At 46.2% G+C, this 24,934-nt stretch overlaps 2 protein-coding genes across 4 annotated transcripts in view; one reads left to right on the top strand and one right to left on the bottom strand.

Moving 5' to 3' along the window:
* LOC144682565 (BTB/POZ domain-containing protein KCTD14-like) overlaps positions 1–24,934 on the bottom strand; it is a 1,380,231-nt gene that overhangs the window by 382,220 nt on the left and 973,077 nt on the right. The window contains exon 3 of one of the 3 annotated variants that reach the window (XM_078545010.1): positions 1,078–1,504. The exons of the other annotated variants lie outside the window; for them this stretch is intronic. The gene's annotated coding sequence lies outside the window, so the exon portion shown is untranslated. Of the gene's footprint in view, positions 1–1,077; positions 1,505–24,934 lie in introns of those variants that run through there. 3 annotated transcript variants of the gene reach the window in all.
* Positions 1–24,934, top strand: part of LOC144682557 (diacylglycerol O-acyltransferase 2-like) — a 71,051-nt gene that overhangs the window by 34,577 nt on the left and 11,540 nt on the right. Inside the window, exons 4-6 of the mRNA XM_078544993.1 lie at positions 2,654–2,724; positions 21,716–21,920; positions 24,655–24,829. Of these exons, the coding sequence (XP_078401119.1) occupies positions 2,654–2,724; positions 21,716–21,920; positions 24,655–24,829 (451 nt within the window). The remainder of the gene's footprint in view (positions 1–2,653; positions 2,725–21,715; positions 21,921–24,654; positions 24,830–24,934) is intronic.

Genomic DNA, 24,934 nt, shown 5'->3' with positions numbered 1-24,934 from the left:
CAACCCGCTCTCTTCTATTAGTCAGCCAATCCTCTATCCACGCTAATATACTACCCCCCAACACCATGGGCTCTTATTAAGTAGCCTTATGTGCGGTACCTTATCGAACGCCTTTTGGAAATCCAATTATTTTTTTCTTTTATTCATTCACGGGATGTGGGTTTCGCTGGCTGGGCCAGCATTTATTGCCCATCCCTACTTGCCCTTGAGAAGGTGGTGGGGAGCTGCCTTCAGGAACCGCTGCAGTCCCTGTGGTGTAGCTGCACCCACAGTGCTATTAAGAAGGGAGTTCTAGGACTCTGACCCAGTGACAGTGAAGGAACGGCGATATATTTCCAAGTCAGGATGGTGAGTGACTTGGAGGGGAACTTCCAGGTGTTGGTGTTCCCATGTGTCTGCTGCCCCTGTCCTTTGAGATGGTAGTGGTTGTGGGTTTGGAAGGTGCTATCGAAGAAGCCTTGGTGAATTTCTGCAGTGCAGGAATATTGCATCAACTTGTTGCCCTTTATCAATCCTGCTTGTTACCCCCTCAAAGAATTCTAATAAATTTGTCAGGCATGATTTCCACTTCATGAAGCCATGCTGACTCTGCTTGATTAATGAGGCAGATTTGATAAGGGAGCTTAAGGTGAAGGAACCCTTAGGAGGAAGTGACCATAATATGATAGAATTTACCCTGCAATTTGAGAGGAAAAAGCTGGAATCAGATGTAACAGTATTACAGTTGAATGAAGGCAACTACAGAGGCACGAGGGAGGAGCTGGCCAGAACTGACTGGGAGATGAGCCTAGCAGGAAAGACAGTGGAACAGCAATGGCAGGAGTTTCTGGGAGTAATTTGGGAGACACAGCAAAAATTCATCCCTAGGAAGAAGAAGCATACTAAAGGGAGGACGAGGCAACCATTTAATATGAAAGCAGGGATGTGCTGCTGAGGCTTTATAAGGCTCTGGTCAGACCACATTTAGAATATTGTGAGCAATTTCGGGCCCCGCCTGGAGAGGGTCCAGAGGAGGTTCACGAGAATGATCCCAGAAATGAAAGGCTTAACATATGAGGAACGTTTGAGGATTCTGGGTCAATACTCGATGGAGTTTAGAAGGATGAGGGGGGATCTGATTGAAAGTTACAGAATACTGAAAGGCCTGGATAGAGTGGACGTGTGGAAGATGTTTCCATTAGTAGGAGAGACTAGGACCCGAGGGCACAGCCTCAGAGTAAAGGGAAGACCTTTTAAAACAGAGATGAGGAGAAACTTCTTTAGCCAGAGAGTGGTGAATCTATGGAATTCATTGCCACAGAAGGCTGTGGAGGCCAGGTCATTGAGTGTATTTAAGACCGAGATAGATAGGTTCTTGATTGGTAAGGGGATCAAAGGTTACAGGGAGAAGGCGGGAGAATGGGGTTGAGAAACTTATCAGCCATGATTGAATGGCGGAGCAGACTCGATGGGCCGAATGGCCTAATTTTTGCTCCTATGTCTTATGGTCTTATTTCTAAATGCTCTGCTATTACATCCTTTATAATCAACTCTAACATTTTCCCAATGACAGATGTTAAGCTAACTGGCCTCTCGTTACCTGTTTTTTGTCTCCTTCCCTTTTTGAATAAGGGTGTTACATTGGCAGTTTTCTAGTCATTTGGGACTTTTCCAGAATCTAAGGCTTCTTGGGATATTGCTACTAGTGCATCCACTATCTCTGTAGCTGCTTCCTTTAATATCCTAGGATGCAACCCATCAGGTCCTGGGGACTTATTGGCCTTTAGCCCCATTAGTTTCCCTAGTATTTTTTCTCTAGTGATAGTTATTGTATTTATTTCCTCCCCGACCTTTTGCCCTGTGATTATTTAGTGTGTTTCAAATGCTATTAGTCTCCACATTAGAAGACACTGATGCAAAGTATTTATTCAACTCCTCTGCCATTTCTTGGTTCCCCATTATTATTTCCCCAGCCTCATTCTCTAAGGGACCTATGTCCACTTTGGCCCCTCTCTTCCTTTTTATATATTGAAAGAAGCTCTTACTGTCCATTTTTATATTACTTGCTAGTTTACCCTCAAAGTTTATTTTTTTCCCTCCTTTTATTTTTTTGGTCATCTTTTGTTAGTTTTTAAAACTTTCCCAACCCTCTGGCTTACCATTAATCTTTGCCACATTGTATGTTTTTTCTTTCAATTTGATACACTCCTTAATTTCCTTGGTTAACCATCATTGGTTTATCCTTTTCCAAGAATCCTTCTTCCTCACTGGGATATATCTTTGTTGTGAGTCATGAACTATTTTCTTAAACATCTGCTATTGTTCATCAACTGTCTTTCCTGCTAAACTCCTTTCCCATTCCACTCCAGCCAACTCTGTCCTCGTTTCCTTTGTAATTACTCTTAATTACGTTTAACATGGTTGTTTCTCACACTCAAACCGAGTGCTAAGTTCTACCATGTTATGGTCACTGTTTCCTAGGGTATCTTTTACTCTGAGATCATTTATTAAACTTGCCTCATTATACGTTACCAGACTTGAAATACTTGAAAAAGGAGAAATTTGCAGGGCTACAGGAAAAGCGCAAGGGGAAGTAAACATGTACTTTGCAAGTTAAACATGTTAAATCTTCAAGATCATTTGGGGGAATAAAAGAAATGCATCCTCTTTGCAGGAGGACGAAGATCAGAATGGGTTCGGAACTGGACTGTTTGGAGATACTTCCGAGAATACTTTCCTATCAGAGTGAGTACTTAAAGTAATGATTTTTGTATTGATCTGCCCACATGTGTAGATGAGGGAAAATTTGCCTAATGTCTTTTGTTTCCCCTTTCTAGAGTCCTTGTCTCTTGGGAGGACATTTTGCATGAAACCCATCTTTTCCAATCATTTTTGTGCACTTGAACTATATACCGTGCCTTCCAATCAGCTTGTGAACTCATTTCAGTAAGGCTCTGCGGTATTGCTGGTGTCATAGACACCAGTATCATGCCCTCCACTGGTCAGATGGTCACGGGTTCAAGTCCTACTCCAGGCACTTAAGGTGCAAAATCCAGGCTGGCCCTTCCCGTGCTACACACCCCGTACACTGGGAGTGCTGCACTGTTGGAGGTGCCATCTTTTGGATCGAGACTCCACCTGTCCCCTCAGGTGTATGTGAAAGGTCCCATGGTGTGCTTTTGAAGGAAAGCAGTTGGAGCTGACCCTGGTGTCCAGAACGAATATTTACCCTTCATCTAAACTCTCTTCATCGCTTTGCTTTGTGCTAACTGGCTATGTTTCCTATATTACATCATTGACTAGACTAGGTTATGAAAAGTGCCATATAAATGTAGCCTTTCTATTGAGAAGGGATGTAAAAAGACACTTTTTTTTAATAATTGCTCTTTGAATTTACACTCCCATTCATTTATCAACCCCTGTGCTCAATATATCGGCTCCCAGCCTGGCAATGGCCTCCATTTTATTTGTTCTTTCATGGGATGTGGGCATCGTGGACAAGGCCAGCATTTGTTGCCCATCCCTAATTGCCCTTGAACTGAGTGGCTTGCTAGGCCATTTCAGAGGGCAGTTAAGAATCAACCACATTGCTGAGGGGTCTGGAGTCACATGTAGGCCAGACCGGGTAAGGACGGCAGATTTCCTTCCCTAAACGACACTAGTGAACCAGATGGGTTTTTACGACAATTATTTCGTGGTCATCGTTACAGAGACTAGCTTTTGAATTCCAGATTTATTAATTGAATTTTAAGCTCCACCAGTTGATGTGGTGGGATTTGAGCCCTTGTCCCCAGAGCATTAGCCTGGGCCTCTGGATTATTAGTCTTGTGACATTGCCACTAGACCACCATCTTTCCGCTAAGTTTTATTTTATAAGTGTTAAAATTCTCACCCTTGTTTTCAGATCCCTCCATGGCCTCTCCCCTCCCTATCTCTGTCTAACCTCCTCCAGCCCTGTAACCCTAGATCGCTGCTTCTCCAATACTGGCCTCTTGCATTTTCCTGGTTTTTAATCATTGCACCATTGGCAGCTGTGCCTTCAGCTACCTGCGCCCTAAGCTCTGGAATTTCCTCCCTAAACCTCTTCCCCTCTATTTTTCCAATGCCTTTGACGTTGATCCTTCAAACCTACCTCTTTGACCAAGTTTTTGATCGTCTCTCTTGATATGTCATTATGTGGCTGAGCACCATGTAATCTGATAGCAACTCCAAGGAAGCACCTTGGGATGTTTTGCAATGTTAAAGGTGCAATATAAATGTAAAATGTTGTTGTAAATTTTTTTTTAAACTGTAATAAGCTGGTTGGAAATTCTGTCTCAAATATTTCTCCTAATGCAGTGTTGCTAAGTATTTGATCAGGGAGCAGTGATCTGGTGCATCCAAGGGCAATTGCATCGTACTTAATTCCAATGAATGCTTTTTTTTGAGATTGGTATGTCTTTGAAATTTGAATTCACGGTGAGTTAGAGACAGGTGACTCTTCTGGTCAAAGACTGAAACTTTCCTTTTATTGTGTAAGATCTCATGATCCTATTTTGTAAGAGCAGGGGGGGTAATTCTCCCTGTTGTCCTGGGGTCAATGTTTATGCCTCAACCAACATCTCTTTTTTTTAAAAAAAAAACAGATTGTGGCCTTTATCACCTTGCTATTTGTTTGGGATCTTGCTGTGTGCAAATTGGCTGCCGTGTTTCCTACTTACAACAGTGACGGCTCTTCAAAAGCACTTCCTTTGGTTAAAAAGAGCTTTGGGATGTCCCGAGGCTGTGAGAAACACACTATAGAAATACGAGACTTTCTTTCTTTGGCTCTGCGCTCGCTGTAGTTTTGCTTTTCTTGAGGAATGCGTCAGGAGGGCTGTGATTGAGATTGCAACTGGGAGAGGGGGCAGGGCAACATTAGACCGATGGCCGGCAGGAGGCCATGGATTAATAATGCGGAGATGGGAGGAGCACACCTATGTATTTAGGTTTTTTTAATTAAAAGGAAGTACCTCTTTTGGAAAGATGTGAAAGTATTGGAGGGAGTGCAGAAAACATTCACGAGATTGGTTCCAGGGATGAGGAACTTCAGTTGTGTGGATAGATTGGAGAAGCTGAGCGTGTTCTCCTCACTGGAGGGAAGGTTAAGAGGAGATTTGAAGTATTCATAATCATGAGGGGTTTGGACAGAGTAGACAGAGAGAAACTGTACCCGTTGGTGGAAGGATAGAGAACCAGCGGGTACAGATTTAAGGTTAATGGTAAAAGAAGCAGGGTTGCTGGGTATACTACCCAGGACGGGGGTGAGGAGTTCGGCACTCTGGGAGAGCCTCGGAGTAGAGCTGCTGTCCCTCTGGATCGAGAGGGGGCAGTTGAGGCGGTTCGGGCAACTGATAATGATGCCCCCTGGTAGGCTCTTGCTGGAGCTGTACCGGGCATGGCCCACTGGGCAGAGACCAACCCAGGACACGTTGGAGGGATTACACCTCTCAGCTGGCCTGGGAACACGCTGGGATCTGTGGTTAAGGAAAGGGAAGTCTGGTCAGCCCTGCTCAGCTTCCTGGCACCGTGACCCTCACCAGGAGAAGAGGTGTGAAAATGGATGGATGGATGGATGGTAAAAGAAGCAGTGGGGACACAAGGAACTTTTCACACAGCGAGCGGTTGGGAGCTGAAATGCACGGCCTGAGAGTGTGGTGGAGGCAGAATCAATCGAGGCACTCAAGAGGGAATTGAATTATTATCTGAAAAGGAAGAGCATGCAGGGTTATGGAGAGAAGGCGGGAGAACGGCACTGAGTGAATTGCTCGCTCGGAGAGCTGGCGCAGATGTGATGGGCTGAATGGCCTCTTTCTGTGCTGTAACGATTCGGTGATGGCAGCTTGCTGGAGTCCCTCCTAAGGAGTGCCAGTGAGACTGCACGGAGACTGGTTGTCCTGGGTGTGCCCGGCTCTGTGGGGAAGGCTGGGAGATGAAGACAAAAATAATGGGAAATGAGGCCTGGACCAAAAAAAATGACGGAATTTACACCAGGGAACAGCTTCAAGTTATTTTAGTCCCTTCCACCATCGAAAAGCTCCCACTTGCAGAGGGCCCTTCACACCTTGAGTTCGAGCCAATGCTCATTGCAACAGTGACCATTTCTTTTTTAAGGTTGTGAAAGGTGCTCGATAAGCACAAGTTCGTTCTTTTTCCAGTTTTTAAAAAAAAAAATCTTGGAGAAAGGAGATGAATGCTGCGAAAGCTCCAAGGGTTACCTTGGGGATGATGCTGCTCTGCTATTGGGCAATATCTGTTGCCCAATTGCGGATCCGTCATGAACTTTGGAAGTAAGGTATTTTCATGATGTTAGCACGACAGGTAAACAGATTCTGTCCAGCAGCTGTGGAGCCAGTAGGGACTCCAGTTCAGCTGGAGCTCAGTATTGTGCAGTGTGAATGGGAATTGCTGGCAAGAGATAGATGGTGGTCTGGTGTTGAAAGCAGTTCCAGTGTCGGGGATGTAGATCAACTTGACCACCCCCCCGCCCATACAACTGGTTTCTTTACTTTTGCAAGAGCAAATAACTGCAATGATGATAAATCTGAAATGAAAATGGAAAACTTTTCGGTTTGATCTTTTATCAGAACTCCCTTAGGGTCAAAAGGACAGAACATTAACTCTATTCCTTTCTCTACAGTTGCTGCCAGTTCAGCTGAGTAATTCCAACATTCTCTGTTTATATTTGATTGTTACATTCTGTCTCTCCCTGAAAGTATTACATAGCAATTAGAGTGCAGACACAGGCCATTCAGCCCAGCTTGTCCATGATGGTGTTTATGCTCCCACAAGAGTCTCCTCCCATCCTCCTCCTCCAGACCCCATCAACATATCATTCACACTCCTCTTTTCTTTATCAAGTACTTTTTTTTGTTGTTCTTCATCCTTTCTTGGGATGTGGGCGTCGCTGGCAAGACCAGTATTTCTTGCCCGTCCCTAATTGCCGTTGAACTGAGTGGCTTGCTAGGCCATTTCGGAGGGCAGCTAAGTGTCAACCACATTGGAGTCACATGTAGGCCAGACCAGGTAAGGATGGCAGATTTCTTTCCCTAAAGGACTTTGGTGAGCCAGGTGAGTTTTTATGCTAGTTGCCATGGTCACCATTACAGAGGCGAGCTTTATATTCCAGATTTATTAATTGAATTTACATTCCACCAGCTGCCATGGTGGGATTTGAACCCATGTCCCCAAAGCATTAGCCTGGGCCTCTGGATTACTAGTCCATTACCACCTATGCCACCATCTTCCCCTTAAATACCTCTCCCTGGTGTTCTGTTCCATCAGAACCACCGACCCCTCTAACGCCATCAAACTGGCCATCTTCTACCTAAGGAACCGAGGGAGTATAGGCTAGCTCATTTCTCTCTTAGTATATTCGCTCTAACTTTATTTCTCTTTAAAACATATTGGGGTGGCCAGTATTCTATAATCTCCAACGCATTTGAAATACTTTAAGCCATTGCCAAACACTTTGAACCAGGTTTTTGGGCTGCAATGGGTGGGGTGAGTAAATGGTAGGTAGCCAGTTAGGCCTCAACAGGCCTTTTTTTAAAAAAAAAAGCCTTATGTTCCAAGGCTGACTGTCGGCCTATGGGTTGCCACCACCCCCTGACCTTCTTCCCAAGGCATCAGGGACTAAGCCAGTTGCCTGGAGGTGGCAGACTGGGATTGGGAGGGAGTTTGGGGGTGTGGGGGGGAGAGGAGGAGATGTGTGGTTAGTGTTCCAGGCAGACTCTGAGATCCTCCCTGCCTGTGTGGCTTCAGCTACAGAGTAGTAGGCTGCCCTGTGGAGGGCTTACCCACCACCCCCTACTCCCAACCCCACCTGTAGTGCACAATGGTGGCCAGCTGCTATGGGTATTTGTTTTTCCTTCCAAGTTTAAAAGGTTGTAGGAAGGATACCTCCATTCCGACATACCCTTTCTCTTGCCTGAAGAGGTAGCCTGCTGCTGTTTCAGTGATGGAGGGCCTCCTATTCACCCTCCAGTACAGTGAGCCCACCCACCACCCTGAATTGATCAGTGAACCAGCCTTCTGGCCAGTAATTGGCTAGTTCAGTGAGAATCACTGCTGGGCGACTGTTTCCTCCACAGTGTGGGCTTCTAGGAACATACGTGCATACGAATTAGGAGTGGGGTTAGGCCACTCGGCCCCTCAAACCTGCTCCGCCATTCAATGAGACCATGGCTGATCTGAATGTAACCTCAACCCCACACTCCCTCAACCACCGATATCCTTTCACCCCCTTGTTAATCAAGAATCTATCTAGCTCTGCCTTAAAAAAATATTCAAAGACTCTTCCTCAAAAAGCAATGGAAGCAGAGAGTTCCAAAGACTCTCAACCCTCAGGTAAAAAAAATTTCTAATCCCCATTTGATCCTGACATCAGGATCAGGAAACCTGCAGGAGAAACCCTCCCCCATGTTTCAACAATTGTCGGGGAAGAAATGGCGTAGTGGTATTGTTGCTGGACTAGTAATCCAGGGTAATCCTCTGGGGACCTGGGTTCGAATCCTACCACGACAGATGGTGGAATTTGAGTTCAATAAAAATCTGGAATTAAAAGTCTAATGACCATGAAACCATTGCCAATTGTTGTAAAAACCCCATCTGGTTCACTAATGTCGTTACCTAGTCTACATGTGACTCCAGATCCACAGCAATGTGGTTGACTCTTAAATGCCCTCTGAACAAGGGCAATTCAGGATGGGCAATAAATTCTTGCCCAGCCAGTGAAGCCCACATCCCATGAACGAAAAAAAAACACTGTCTCTCTCTGTCTGTCTCTTTTTGCCTAGATTATAAAGTGTAGCTCCCATACTTCAAAGCTCTCAAAGTTCTATACAGCCAATTAAAGTATAACAGAGACCACACTTCAAAAGTAATGTAGGAAACACAGCAACCAATTTACAAACATTCACTCCCTCCACCACAGTGACAGGTGTGTACCATCTACAAGATGCACTGCAGAAACTCAACAAGGCTCCTTCGACAGCACCTTTCAAACCCACGACCAGCAGACACATGGGAACACCACCACCTGGAAGTTCCCCTCCAAGTCACTCACCATCCTGACTTGGAAATATATCGCCGTTCCTTCACTGTCACTGGGTCAAAATCCTGGAACTCCCTCCCTAACAGCACTGTGGGTGTACCTACACCACATGGACTGCAACGGCTCAAGAAGGCAGCTCACCCCCACCTTCTCAAGGACAATAAATGCTAGCCCAGCCGGCAAAACCCACATCCTGTGAATGAATAAGAAAAAAAACACAGTATGCTCCTATAAACAACAATGTGATAATGGCCAGATAATTTATTTTTTTGAAGATGTAACTTGAAGGGTAAATATTGGCCAGGATGTGTAGCTTTGGATTTGGACTGAGGCTTGGAAACGAAGAGTTGTTAGATTTTAAAAAAGACAAACATCTATTTGGTTTGCTTGCAGCCTGGAGATTCTTAATGTTGATAATGAAATAATCCAGTCCTGTGTTATGACCCTTTGCCCTGAATGCATTTTCAAGTCCTCTGATAGAGTTCTTTTAAAATTATGTAGAGGGATTTGATAAGGTAAACACGGGGAAGATGTTTCCAATCGTGAGGGATTCTGAAGCTAGGGGGTCATAATTTATAAGATAGTCACTAATAATTCCAATAGGGAATTCAGGAGGAACTTCTGGATTGGGGGACACGCTGCTCAGGTGTGATGAGCTAGGGAGGGAGGAGGCTCATGTGGAGTATAAACTCCCATTATAGACAAGTTGGGTCCGTTTGTATGCTGTGTAAATTCTATGCAGTTCTTGTCAGTTGGTTTTGAGATGGTTAGAGCATGAAAAAGCATTCACATCGTCGTCTGTCAGCCTGCAAGTCTACAATCTTCCCCAAGGGAAGGGAATGAAAGGAATAACCTATATAACGTGTGCGCCGTGATAGGCTATGCAATCGTTCCCTGACCTGTATCTGGACTTTAACCATACAGTAATAGCAAAACACTCAATTAACTAACTTTTATCTTTGTGTTGACGCCTAACACTAGTCATCGCATTGCAGATCCAAGTAATGATTTTTTCCTGATGCTTAAAGACACATGAGGTCATTTCACTGAGAACAGACGTCTGCAGAAAATAACTGGTTTATACTCTTTGAGTAATTGTTTAACCTGATATCCATAACTAATCCTGTTTATGTGGATTTGGATTGGGTGAAAAAATTATTTTCTTGTATCAAATCTGAATTGGTCAATGGTTTGTGCAGATTTATTTACATCAGGTATTTGTAGTCGTTTATAAATACTTTTTTTGAATGCACTCATAGTTTTCCTTTAAATACTGACCAGCAGAATTTCCTTGGTGAGCTCTATAGTTGCTGCTTGTACATCTAGAAAGCTTGAGATTCATCTCTCGTAATTTACAGAGTGGTGGATTGGGCGTGAGGAGAAAGGGAGGGGCAGGTAAAACGACATCTTAAGGAAAAGATTCTTAGGAAGTTTTAGAAGGAAGGAGTATGACAACCCAGCACCAGCGATTGGGAGGCGGGTGACTGAAGACACAGATGTCAGTGGTGGAGCAGTGGATGCCTTTTGTAGGGACTGGAACAGCACCTCCATTTGATGTAATTTCTGAGATCCGGTCCTTAAGCTAACTGACTGTCCCATTTTTGTGGTAGACTTTCGCTGGATCCTTTTTAAGGAGGAGAATTATTTGGTGGGGTTGGGAGGAGGAGAGAAAGCTTTTTGGAGCTGTCGATCTTGTTTGGATCAAACTGTGTAAATGAGACACATGTAGCCACTTTGTCTTCCCCCGCCCCCCACCCCCAACAAACCCCACACATGCCTTCTGAATCCTGAGTGAATCCAATTTTTCTACACACTTTTTAAGAGACTCCTGCAGTACCTGATCTGTTCACAAGTGACTGAAATGCCGAATTCTTTGAGATCTGATGGCATTTGGCAGCCAGCTGCCCCAAAATTGGGAAAGATTTATCGAGCAGTTAATGGCGAATTGGTTCCATTTGGAACTAGATGACTGAGCAGATTGTGGTCGGATTAATGTAATTGATTAAATCATTCATGGCCTTCATTTTATGGCATAATGCAAATAACCTTGGCCACAGCGGTAAAGAGCAAATACAGGAAACCCTAGAATGATAGAGCACAGAGGGGCCATTTGGCCCATCGTGTCTGTGCCACCTCTTTTGAAACTGCTGTACAGCCAGTCCTATTCCTCAGCACTGCAATTCTTCCCTTCATAAATAAATGTCTGATTCTTTTTTTGGAAATTTACTACCCTTTCAAACGGTGCGTTGCAGACCAGAGCTCATTGTATAATTTAAGATTAACAGCTGATTGTCCATTCGCCAAGTTAGTTTAAATAGAAATTTCAACTCCTAACAGCTTTGCGATATTGCAGAAATGCTTTGGAGCTGTTTCTGCAACATAATTGTGGAATTAAAATTGGGTCTTTCTGTCAAATTTCTCACTCTCCCGTCCCCACCTTGAGCAAATTCAATGTGGTGTCAGCTGCGGCTCAGTGGGTGGCACTCTTGACCCCTGAGTCAGCAGGTCGAGAGTTCAAGCCCCACTCTTAGACGCTCGAGCACAAGTGCTAGACGTGTACTCCAGTGCTGGACTGAGGGGGTGCTGCTCTGCCTGAGGCACCACCCTTCAAATGAGACGTTAACCTGAGGGCCTGGCTGCCCTAGCTTTCGGGTGGATGTGAAAGGCTCCACTGCACTGCTGCTAAGACGAGCATAGAGTTCTCACCAGTGGCCTGACCAATGGTTATCCCTCGGCCAACAGCTCCTGATCAACGGTGTGCAAGCTGGCTGCTGTGTTGCCTACAACAATAACTATGCTTACGTTATGCTCCTTAGACAGCACCTCCCGAACCCATGACGAATACCATCTAGAAAGACAAGTGCGGCAGTCACATGGGAACACCACCACCTGCAAGTTCCCCTCCAAGTCCCTCACCATCCTGACTTGGAAATATATCACCCATTCCTTCACTGTCGCCGGGTCAAAATCCTGGAACTCCCTCCCTAACAGCACTGTGGGTGTACCTACACCACACGGGCCGCAGCGGTTCGAGAAGGCAGCTCACCATCGCCTTCTCGAGGTCAGTTAGGGATAGGCAGCAAATGTTGGCCTAGCCAGTGACGCCCACATCTCATGAACAAGTAAATTTTAAAAAAACGTTAGCTGACAGCGCTTTGGGAGATCCTGAGGTGGTGAAAGGTGCTTTAAAAATGCAAGTTTGTTTTATTTTAAATGGTAATAGAAGTGGAGAGCAATTACTGCTGATCAAAGCAAACAGAGTCAACGATGCCCCTTGTAAAAGATGCTTATCAATCTGTAGACAGTATGATAGTCACCCTGCCTATTTGGACCAGAGTGATCGCAGACTTTTGATCACTAACATTGGTTGGACTTTGTTTCAGTTACTGTTGAGTAACTCGGTGGACAAATTGCTGCATGTGTTTGTCAATGCCTACCTCACTTCGCCACTGCAATGTGCATGAGGAGCCTGTGCGCTCTAATTCATGCCCACCCTGTCTCCCTTATCTGCTGGTTTTACAATATTTGCAGAACAATTTGAACTGAAATGGCTGATAGCGCACACGAATTCTGCTGCACGTTCACGTATCTCTGGCAAGGGTTCCAGCCACCAGCACGCTTGTTTCACCAGGGATTAAGGACACTAGGGGCGGAATTTTGCCCTTGGCATGCACGCTTTGGCAGAGGCGGGCGGGCGAGGGGCTGTTGGGAAGCCAACCAGCGCCTGTGATTGGGCCTGGAAGGCAATTTCAGGCTGGCAGGCCAATTAAAGCCCACCCAGCGTGAAACGCAAGCGGCCTGTGCGGGGTGGGGAGAGGGGAGGGGGGGGGATGTGTGAGCCGGTGGTTGGGGGGGGGGGGGGGGGGGAGTGTGAGCCAGGGGAGCACGACTTTTGCACGCGTGTGTGCGAATGTGTGTGTGCTACATAATGAACTGATTTCGGATTTTTTTAAAAATTAAAGATCTTGTAAATGTTGTGAAACACGTCCCCTCATGTGTGTCTGTCACACGGGCAGGGACATGTTTTTAATTCAAGTGTAAAATTTTTGTGATTTTTTTTGTTTTATTTGCTTCAGAAACTTCATCCCACCCGTGGATGAGGTTTCCTTAAAAAAAAACATAAAGGCCGCTTTGGCCTTCTCGCTCGCTCCGCCGACCGTTCGGGTTGGACGGACGGCGTGAATTAGAATTTAATTAGCTTTTTAATGGCCTTTAATGGGCATTTTTTAATTGTCGGCGGGTGCGTGCCCGCCAAACGAAATAGGGCGGGACTGGGCGACGATGTGGGGGACGCTCGCCCGACATCATCACGTGTCACTTTACGCTCGGCCGGGTCTTGCACATTCTCGCTGAACGTAATTTTCTACCCCAGGTTGTAATGTATCTAATACTAAACTTTTAAACTTGCGGGGGGGGCGGGGAAAGTTATTCGTCGTGTTCTTTTTTTATTTAAACATTTGACATGTTGGTGCTGTGGTGGGGGCAGTGTTGTTGTGGGGGGGTGGAGGGGGAGGTGCAAAATTCCATGGATGGCTTTCTCACTGCCTCCAGGCTGCTCTGATCACTGTGATTTGTTTTTTTACAGTAGGATTCCCATTATCCCAGCATACACAGCCTGTTTGTTTTTTGTGTGTCGGGGGTGGGGGTTGGTGACATATTCCTGATTTCTACTAATCATTTTTTTTGTTGTGTGAAGATTTCATCCCTATTTGACCTTGCTCCGAAAATGGGGTTGAGAAACTTATCAGCCATGATTGAATGGCGGAGCAGACTCGATGGGCCGAATGGGCTCCTATGTCTTATGGTCTTATTATTTCCCTCATGTCCCCCCCCCCACCTCCCCCCACCCCCTCTGGCTTTTGTGTCTCACCATAAACATCATTGAAATAAATGTGGTTAAATTTCTGGGAGCTTGCTGTGCGCAAGTCCACGTACGATGTATATGTCAGCCCTGGTGTAAATCCCAAACGCTGGTCTCACTCCTCCAGACAATAAGTTGAACCCTTGGAAAGGGTTTATGCCACAACGGTATGATTGTAAAACAGCCCGTGTTTGAAATAACCATGGCAGTGCTGGTGAAGAGCAAATACTGCAGGAGGCAGGAAATCTTAGAACCTTACAGGGCAAGACACCATCCTGGTAAACTGAGGTCGAGTGTAGTCACAGTTCCAGTATCAAACATGTACTTGATCAAAGATTCTCCAGGGTCTTGTACCCACTTACTTTGCTGTTTAATTGTGAAAGGGGCCAATTTAAAATTTCAGCTGTTGATGGGCATAATTTTACTCATTCTCATCCCCAATCCCACTCCCAACTGAGTTCAGTGGATTTGATGTATAACGATTTCAATCCTTATGGAGAGTGCAATTGAAGGCAGATGCGTGGATCCACCTGGCCAACAACCCTGGTTGGTAATGAATGATCCTTAATTTTGTCTTTCTCTTTTTGAGGGTCATGGCAGTGAAATCTAGGATAGGATGGGAAAGCAGGGTCCAAGTCAGAAATCAACCATCGTCTTATTGAATGGAGAGCAGGCTCAAGGGGCCGAATGGCCTACGCTTGCTCCTATTGTTCATCTTCCCAATTTACCAACCTCCGTGAGGAGAGGGGTTGGGTGAAATGGCATCACGCAGAGAGTGTGGAATGTTTTCCATGGAATGGAAGCAGAAGATTTAATGGGAAAAGTCAATAGATAAATGTCGGGTGGGGGGAAATACAGGGCTATAGGAAGAGAGTGGAGCAATGGGATTGGTTTTGAATTAACTAGCATTGACGTGATGGGCCAAATGCTACATTCTGTGCTACAAACCTGACAACCTTTGTCCTGTTGCCTTCAGGAGAAGAGGGAAACACTAGCCCAGCCCCCTCCTGGGGAAGGTAACTCACAACAAGATTCATCCCCTATCAGACCTCCGCTCTCTGGATTATGTTGGCTCCTGGTCAAGCAACGCCTCGATTTTATTTCCCATTTTTCAAATCTCTCCATGGCCTTACCCTCCCTATCTCTGTAACCTCCTCCAGCCCCACAGCCCTCTGCCATCTCTGCTCACCTCCAATTCTGGCCTCTTGCACACTAATGGCTGTACCTTTAGTTGCCTGTTCTTTAAGCTCTGGAATTTCCTTCTCTCTCTCCCTCACATTCCTCCTTTAAGACACTCCTTAAAACCTACCTCTGGCCAAGCTTTGGTCATCTGACCTAATATCTCCTTACGTGGCTCAGCTGTTATACTTTGGTTTATAATGCTCCTTTGAATCTCCTTGGGCTGTTTTGTTAAGGGTGTTATAGAGATATAAATTATTGCAAGGTAGACTTATTGTAATTGGCAGTCACCTTAACTGGAAGGGCTTTACAGACCTGTTTCCCCAGCTTGTAGTGTCCTTTACCATTGTACATTTGTGGGGTGGGGTTGAATCCCAAATGAGTCAGTGCTGATGGTGGAGAGCACAACTTATCCTGTGGAGAGTTGGCAGGAGTTGGGTACTGGGGTGGGGATGATCAATATTGTAGATACCAGAAAATGGCAGCAAGAAAAGTCAGTCCAAGATCAATGTCCCTTGGCATGTGTGTTAGATGGCAAACTGTTTACACAGACCGTACAGTAACAAGGATGACCCTGAAAAATTGTTCAACAGTTTCATAACCCTGGACAAACTGCAATTCTTGCATAAGTGGCTCATATTGCGAAAATGCAGTGCAGTTTGATTATACTTAAAATTGCAAAAGTTCTGGAAAGGTTACAGACAGCTTTCGAGCAGGAATTGTGTTCCCGTGCCTTCTGTTTGCCAACGTGGATCAGCTTGTCTCATTCTGTGTCCCGTGGAATGGTTACAGCAGAGAAGGAGGCCATTTGGCCCATCGTGTCCGTGTTGACTCTCTGCAAGAACAGCCTTGCTAGTCCCACATACACCCCTCCACTTTCTCTGTAGCCCTTCGACGTTTTCACTCTTCAGATGCTTTTCCAAATTCCTTTTTATAAACCAGCGATTGAATCTGTGTCCCTCCAAAATCTTAGACATGGCATTCCAGATCATAACCATTTACTGTGCAAGAAGTTTATCCTTTATTTATTTTATTCTTTTCCCTCTCTTTGTGGAAACGTAGGGCAGAATTTTACATTCTCCCACCCGCGGGTTTGTAGGCAAGGTGTGGCTGTAAAATTTCTTGGATAACGTTCCCACCGGGTTCCCGTCCACGCTGACCTCTCCCCAATTTTGCGCTGTGACAGGCGAGGCCTAGGCTGGCCCACCTGCCCTTACCCCAGTTGAGGCCCTTAAGTGGTCAATAATTGGCCACTTTAAGGGCCATTTCCCACCCAGCCTCAATTTTCAGGCTGGTGGGAGGAGTTCAGGGGCAGGGAGGAAGCCTGAAAAGTGACCCTGCTCAGGCCTCAGGTTGGGGGGTTGGGGTGGGGTTTGGGGGGGTGCGGTTTGCCTCCGTCAGCAACTTCCACAGCCTCCCCTACTGGAAAAGGACTGGCCCCCTGCAGGTCCTCCCTCCCCCACATCCCCGACCTCTCCACCAATACCCCCCCCCGCCCCCTTCTCCCATACCCCTGGGCCTCATCTCCCCACTCCGCCCTGAGACCCCCCCCCCCACCCCACCCAAAACCCACCTAGCCCCGGACCCCCAGGACTCAGGCTCTGGGGACTGCTTGCTGATTGCAATTGATCGGATTGGCCGGCAGCTCTCTGAGGTGGGTCTTCTTCCCAAGTGAGGGGCAGAAATCCCGCCTCCAGCCAATTAACGCATTCAGTGTCTCCGCAGCCGCTGCGTTGGCGGGGACGTGTTCTCCGCTGACTCCTTGGATCGTGGGAAGGGAAGCCATCCTAACAATCCTCACTGAGACCATTTATCCACTGAAGCCTGTTCCACCATCTTCATTATGCTACTGCAACAATAGCTTGCATTTATATAGCACCTTTAATGTGATGATAAGGCACAAGGCAAGCACTGGAGCATTACAAAACAAAGCAGGACATGAGCCATATAAGGACACATTAGGTCAGATAACCAAATGCTTGGTCGAATAGGTAGGTTTTAAGGAGCATCTTAAAGGAGGAAAGTGACGTAGGGAGACAGAGAGGGGTAGGGAGGCAAATCCAGAGCTTGGGGCCTAGGCAGCTGAAGGCACGGCCACCAGTAGTGGCACAATTAAAATCAGGAATGCACATGAGGTCAGAATTAGAGGAGCGCGGGTATCTCGGGAGGGCTGTGGGGCTGGGGGACGTTAGAGATGGGGAGGGGGGCGAGGCCATGGAGGGATTTGAAAACGAGGATGGGAATTTTAAAATCAAGACGTTGATTGACCTGAAGCCAGTGTAGGTCAGCGAGCGCAGGGGTGATGAGGGGAACAGGACTTTCTGCAAGTTAAGACATGAGCCGAATTTTGGATGACCTCAAAATTAAAGAAGGTAGATCTTCCAGGAAAGCATTGGAATAATAAGTCCAGGGGTAACAAAGGCACAAACAAACATTTCAGCAGAAGATGAGCTGAGACTGGTAACGTCGGGTAATGTTAATGAGACGGAAATAGGTGGTGTTAGTGATGGGCTTACATCTGAGGTTGGAAGCCTACCTGACACCAAGTTTGTAAACACACTGGCTTAATCTCAGACAGTTGCCAGGGAGAGGGATAGAGTTCAGTAGCTAGGGAGTGGAGCAGGGACTGAAAACAATGGCTTCAGTCTTCCCAGTATTTCGTTGAGGAAACTTCTGCTTATCCAGGTCGGATAGGCAGTCTGATAATTTAGCAACGGTGGAGGAGTCGAGAGAGGTGGTGGTGAGGTCGAGCTGGGTGTCGTCAGTGTACACATGAAAATTAACGCTGTCTTTGGATGATGTTGACAAGGGGCAGCATGTAGATGAGAAATAAGATTGATTTGCAATAATCCTAACTCCATCTACCCGGCTGGTTCAATAATTATTAGAAACCTTGCAAAGAGAAATCTGTCAAACACTTAGCTTTTACATTTTTAACGGGGGGTGCAAGGTTTTAAGGTCTCTCGAACCCTCCTTGTTCTCGCTCTTCAAGCATCGAAACAGGGCAATTAATGTTTCATGGAGGCAGAGGGCCTCCATTTGAATTTGCGCTCTCTTCCCACATTACCATCCTCTCTATTCACCAGACTGTCTACTGCCATTTTTTTTGTTGACATAACCCTGTTACCAGGCTCACCATCTCTGCTCCTTTCCACTTCCTTTTCTACCCTGAATAAGTGTTTATCTCTACTTTTCCTTCTGAAGATTGGCCCAACCTGGCTGTATTGATGAACCAATTCTCTCTCTTTTTTGTGTGTGTGGTGCTGTCTGACCTATGAACTTCTCCGATTTTCCAGTTTTTAATTTTAAGCAGCTCCCATTCTTACTCCATGTTTGAGGCAGTGGGGTTCAGCAGAGGTTCAAGGCAGAGGGTTTCCACCTCTGCTGTTCGTTTCAGATCATGACACATTCTCTTCATTTACATCCTCCTTGAGGTTAGAACATTTAAGGGTGACCTAGCCAAGGTAATTTTAAATGATTAAGAGATTTAAAATGTCATTTCTTTTTCCAAAAATATATTTCTATTCCTAAAATCTGCAGAAGTACATTTCAAATTGAATACACGAACGTACAAATTAGAAGCAGGAGTAGGCCACTCGGCCCCTCGAGCCTGCTCTGCTGTTCAATAAGATCGGGACTGATCTGATTTGTGGCCCCAACTCTGCATTCCCGCTTATCCCCGATAGGCTTTGACTCCCTTGCTAGTCAACAGTCTGTCTACCTCCACCTTAAAAATATTCAATGACCCTGCCTCCACTGCTCTCTGGGGAAGAATGCAAACATGTGAATGTTACTGGAAGTGCAATAAAATTCAACTTTTCTCCGTACAGCATGTTCCACTCTGAAGCGCCTTAATGCAATTGCAATATTCTTAATATTTGCAGGCATTGCAACCCAAGGGGGTCCTACACTATTTCCAGCCCCTCAGTGTATGACGGCTGAAAGGCATTAGGCAATGACCTTTCCTCATTGCGCTACGCCCTGATTGTGACAGTTGCCCCAAGCTATAAATACAAAGAGACTGTTTCCTCTAGTGGTTTTTGTGGTGTGTCACACTCGGGGAGTCTGAGTTACTGCGGTAACATGCAATTTTTACATGCATGTTGTGGTCTGGCGCTGCGGTTAGTGATGTTAGAGGCTCCAACTTTCTTTCCATCTCCAGGAATCTCTCCCGCTCTTACCACCTGCCATTGGCGTGTGTTGGAAGGATTTGCAGGTTGATACTCAACCTGTTTGGTGACATTATGAATGCATCTCCCTTGGCCATTAAGCGCTGGGGCAGGATTCGAACCCAGAGCGTACTGGCTTAGAGGCATGGACACTATCTACTGCGCCACAAGACCTCCGTACTTCCTTTAACGTTGACAACTGTGACGGGGATAGCCTTGAACTTCAGAAGGACATGGACATGTTGGGGTGAATTGGGCAGACAAGTGGCAGATGAAGTTCAATGCAGAGAAGTGTGAGGTGATTTGTTGTGGCAGGAAAGATGCGGTGAGACAGTATAAAATAAAGGGAGAGCCTCTAAAGGAGGTGCAGGGACAGAGGGACCTCAGTGTATACGTACATCAGTCATTGAAGATGGCAGGGCATGTTGAGAGAGCAGTTAATAAAGCAGATAGTGTCTTAGGCTTTATTAATAGGGACATTAAGTACAAGAGTAAGGTGGTCGTTGTGATCTTGTATGGGACACTAGTTAGGCCTCATCTGGAGCTTTGTGTCCAGTTCTGGGCACCATAGTTGAGGAAGGATGTGAAGGCATTGGAGAGAGTACAGAGGAGATTCACAAGAATGATTCCTGGGATGAAGAACTGTAGCTACGATGATAGATTGAAGAGGTTGGGTCTGTTTTCCTTGGAGAAAAGAAGGCTAAGAGGAGACTCTATAGAGGTATTCAAGATTCTGAGGGGTATGGACAGGGTAAATAGTGAGAAATAGTTCCCACTCGAGAACATCAAGAACTAGAGGGCACAGATTCAAAATAATTAGCAAAAGGAGTAAATGTGATGTGAGGAAAAAAATTTTCACCAAGAGGGTGGTTGAGTCTGGAACGAACTTCCTAAGAGGGTGGTGGAGGCAGGTTCGATCAAGGTATTTAAAAGGGAATTGGGTTGCTACCTGAAAAGAGAGAATGTGCAGGGTTACGGGGATAAGGCAGGGGCGTGGGATTAGGTAGAATGCTCTCTCAGAGAGCCAGTGCAGACTGGATGGGCCGAATGGCCGCCTCCTGCAGTGTAAAGAATCTGCGATAGCGTAATCGGGGAATCCAAAACAAGGAGGCGCAAACCTAATTAGGCTGAGGCCCTGCAGGTGTGTGAGATGAGGCGCACATTTTCTCTCAAAGATAAGTGGAAAATCTGGGAGAAACTACCCGCACCCCCCACCCCAAAACATGCAGATAACGGAGGTCAGATGAAACTTTCATGACTGACATTGAAAGATTTGTGTTAGATAAAGATATTGGGGGTGTGGAGCAATTTGCAGGCAGATTGTGCCCTGATCCTAACTGAACACTGGAACAAGCTCGAGGAGCTCGAGTTTTATCAGACTATTTACTCCTTACTAAGGAAAATTGTAGCAATATCAAAGTGCGGCCGGAATTGAGATTTGAATGCAGCCCCAGGCTGGCAGTTGAATGCCTACTTTTGTGGCTTTGGCCTCCTCTTGTCAAACTGGCTTGCAAACAGTCTTAACTCAGCAAGAACCGCCGAATCACTTCATGTAATAATGTGAGCACATGAAAGAGTTCATTTTAAAAGTTGGATTTCAAACTCCCAGGCGGTGGGTGTCTTGATTTTTGTTTTCTTGACTTCAGTGTAGACCCTCTCTACCTCGCAGCTCCCCTTCATATTGGGGAGTGTTCCCACAATAACTCTTGCTGAAAATCAGAGTTCAGTTTGAGAGTTAGCTGAGCTGGTTGTGCCGTTGACCCTTTGTTGCTGATGCAGCTGGACTGAATGGGCGATGTCCTTCGACTGGTCTGCAAGGGAGGGATGTTCCTTAATTTTGCGGGGGGGCGGGTGCAGCACGTGACAGGCAATGACACTGTCTAGACATGTCTCGGTTTGCATCTGTAACTGTACACATATTTGAACAATAAACTGATTTCCACTTTGGTTTATTGAACCTGCCAAAATCAAACAAACGGTCTATTTCGAGACTTGCTGCTTTGCCAGGATGGTGTCTGACTTTATCTTTGGGAGACCTCGCTAGCCTGAAGCCACGTTAATCCCCAGTCTCCGGGGGTGACTTGACCCCTCTTCAAACGTAGCTGTGCTTCCTGCCTGTGGTATCGATTTCCACATTCTAACCACTATGCGGGTAAAGAAGTTTCTCCTGAATTTCCTATTTGGATTTATCATCAACTATCTTATATTTATGATTTGGTTTTGGTCTCCCCTCACAAATGGCAGCATCTTCTCTATATTTAGGCTATCGTACTCTTTCATAAGATCCCCTCCTGTTAGGTCACCCTTCAGCCATCTCTTTATTTTTTCTAGAATAAGGAACCCAAGCCCATTCATATCAAATAAAAACAGATTAGAGCTTTACATCAATGAGGTGAAGTTGGGTCATTTATTTTCCACATTTATGTGCAGCGTTTCATTCTCTCTCCTCTACAGCTGGTGAAAACGCACAACCTTGACCCCAGCAGGAACTACATCTTTGGTTACCACCCCCACGGCATCTTTTGCTTTGGAGCTTTTTGCAACTTCGGGACAGAAGCCACTGGGTTTTCCAATAAATTTCCAGGAATTCGGCCTTCCTTGGCCACGTTGGCTGGGAATTTCCGGATACCAATTCTGCGGGATTATCTAATGAGTGGGGGTGAGTATGACAAATGGGAAACCGCCTCTTGTGCAGGCGCAGCTGCCAGCAGTATTGCTGTGGTGTCTGCCTTGCCTCAGTTGGCACCGCACTCTCCTCGAGTTTGGAGGTTGTGGGGTCAAGCCCCACTCCAGACAGTGGAGCACGCATTCTATGTTGACACGTCCAATGCGGAGCTGAGGGAGCGCTGCACTCTCAGAGGTGCCATCTTTTGGATGAGATGTTAAACCCAGGCAGTGCCTGCCCATTTAGCCAGATGCGAAAGATCCCACAGCACTACCTTGAAATATTAAAGCAAGGATGGGGAACCCACGGCCTGTGGGTTGGATCTAGTCCGCAGCATAATTTCTAAAAAATATAGACCTATGACAGTAGCTCCTTCAAGTTGGCATTTACCACCATCGTTATGAATTTGCTTCGGATAAAAGCATCAGCTAAATTTATATAATTAATATTTAACAATATAATATTCAAATTCAGCCATCACGTTAAAACAGCAGGTGGGCTGAACGTTTCTGTATTCGTCTGTTCCATAAACGCACTTAACATTAAAGTCAAGGCATCACTGATGATGAGAGTGACCTGGAACAGCGCCGCGCTCTGTGGTGATACAGCAGCACACGACTTTGACAAGAGACCCACGACAGTGATATCTACGATGAGTGGGGGAGGGGCCCACGGCATTACACCTGATTGACAGCAGCACAGCTCCTCATAAAGAGGAGGCATACGCGAGAGGGGATGTGAAACGGGTGTGATTCTATTTCCACTTGTGAACATTATATACATGTTGAGAATAACCTTGCCGCCATTGTGCTCCAAACTTTTTGTAACGTTCCTAACCCCTACAGCTACACCTTGGTGCTTGCCCAACACCCGCAGAGGAGGTGGAGGCTGACTGCTGTGCCCTGTTGTTTGGCGGGTGCCCTCAGCCGTGGAGCCGGTGCTCTTTCCTTGACCTGTGGGTCACAGGACGAGGGGATTTGGATGGGCCGGAGGGTGGATGGCCCCCGGGGTGCCCAGTGGCTGCTGGTCCTCCCTATGGGTGCCTGAGGGCCACCTGGCTGACTCCGAGGATAAAAGGGGGCAGCTAGGATGAGATAGAGGTGCCCTGCGCCCCTCTTGATGGATGCAACGAAGGGCTACAGCGATGGAGTGCGGACCAATGTCCAGCACCCAGGTCTCCATGGCAGCCGCCATCCTGCCAGTGTTGACCTCGGTGCAGCCGGCAGGACAGACTCCGTTTTTCATGCCCCACCCCCGCACGGGGGAGCTGAAAGTTTCTTTAGAAGCACCTTTGCCAGTGCTTGGCCGGCACTGTTCCGTTAACAAGTCAACAGCTTTGTGGCTGCCTTGGCTGCGTGCGTGCGTTTTAAGAAAATGTAATCTAATCGTGAGAGACGTCTCTTTCTTGATACCAGAGGTACTGTCCCCAGAGAGTGTTTGTACCTTACACACACAACGTGTCTCTCAGACCAATGTCCAAACGTAATAACACTTATCAGTTTCAGAAGTGTGAGGAGTGACACTTCCCCATGTGGAATCCAATCTAATGACTGTAGATCCTTTGCAAAGCATCGTTAATGCTGATATCGTTTCGATAGTGTATTGATTTCGTAACCACTTTTTTTTTTCCCCCCCGCTAATGAGAACTTGCTGCAATTGTGTGACCTGGCAATGTGGAGAAATCTAACAGTAGAATCATTAATTTGTGTCGTACACTTAGACTTTATTTGTCAACTCCAGTGAGCCCTGTACGAACTCCTCCCCACCACCCCAAAAATACTTTATCGAGAGACCCAAATAACTTGAATGGTAAAATATACAAGAAGCACTTGGACACTCCAATTACACAGCTTTCATTGTAACAAGTCCTTTTACACCCACTTTGCTCTGGACTTGCTCCACACCACCCCCCGAGTCCCTAAAGATTTCAATTAGATCACTCCTCAGTCTTCTGTACATCCAGGGATTACAAGCCTAGACTACAGAAGCTGTCTTTGTTTCTGAACCCATTTAACCCCTAGTATCATTCTGGTGAACAAATATATCCTTACTGAGATGCCCAGACTGCATGCAGTTTTTAAAAATTTATTCTTTTATGGGATGTGGGTATCGCTGGCAAGGCCAGCATTTGTTGCCCATCCCTAATTGCCCTTGAACTGAGTGTCTTGCTAGATCATTTCAGGAGGCATCTGAGAGTCAACCACATTGCTGTGGGTCTGGAGTCACATGGAGGCTAGACCGGGTAAGGGCGGCAGATTTCCTTCCCTAAAGGACACTAGTGAACCCAGATGGGTTTTTGCGACAATCGACGATAGGCTCAGTCATGGTGACCATGAAGCTAACTTTAAATTTCAGATTTATTAATTGAATTGTAAATCCCACCAGCTGCTATGGTGGGATTGGAACCCATGTCCCCAGAGCATTAGCCTGGGCCTCTGGATTATTAGTCCAGTGGCATAAGCACTGCACCTCTGTCTCCCCCAGTTACTCCAGATGTAAGTGTAACATAACTTCTACTGTTTAAGGCATTCCTTTAACTGCCCTATAACAATAGTGTCATTAGAGGTGCTATATAAATGCAATTTGCTGTGGACTGGTGTTGGACGTATTTGATCCACTTGACTTGTGCAGCCTTGATGTCACTGCAAGTGCGTTTTAACAATTGGAGATAATCCACAGTCCAGATGAGTAATCGTTTCTTGCTTTTTTCTTTCTGCGCCCGACCCAGGTATTTTCCCTGTGAAAAGGGAGGCTATTGACTTTCTGCTGTCGAAGAACGGGACTGGGAACGCGGTGGTAATCGTGATCGGAGGAGCAGCTGAATCTCTGGACTGCAGTCCAGGGAACAACGTTGTGACCCTTAAAAAGCGTAAAGGATTTGTGAGGATTGCACTGAAGAATGGGTAAGGAGTTGACGACCCCCTTTGTGCTAAACCCAGGGCCTGAGGGGCCACCAGGCCTGTCGTGGGTGCTGAGCACCCCCACCCCCCCGCCCCCACCAAGACTGG

The sequence above is a fragment of the Cetorhinus maximus genome, chromosome 7 (assembly GCF_964194155.1).
Source record: "Cetorhinus maximus chromosome 7, sCetMax3.hap1.1, whole genome shotgun sequence".
Classification (NCBI taxonomy): domain Eukaryota; kingdom Metazoa; phylum Chordata; class Chondrichthyes; order Lamniformes; family Cetorhinidae; genus Cetorhinus; species Cetorhinus maximus.
The sequence above is the reverse complement of the archived record's forward strand: the minus strand, read 5'-3'. Positions and strand labels throughout refer to the sequence as shown.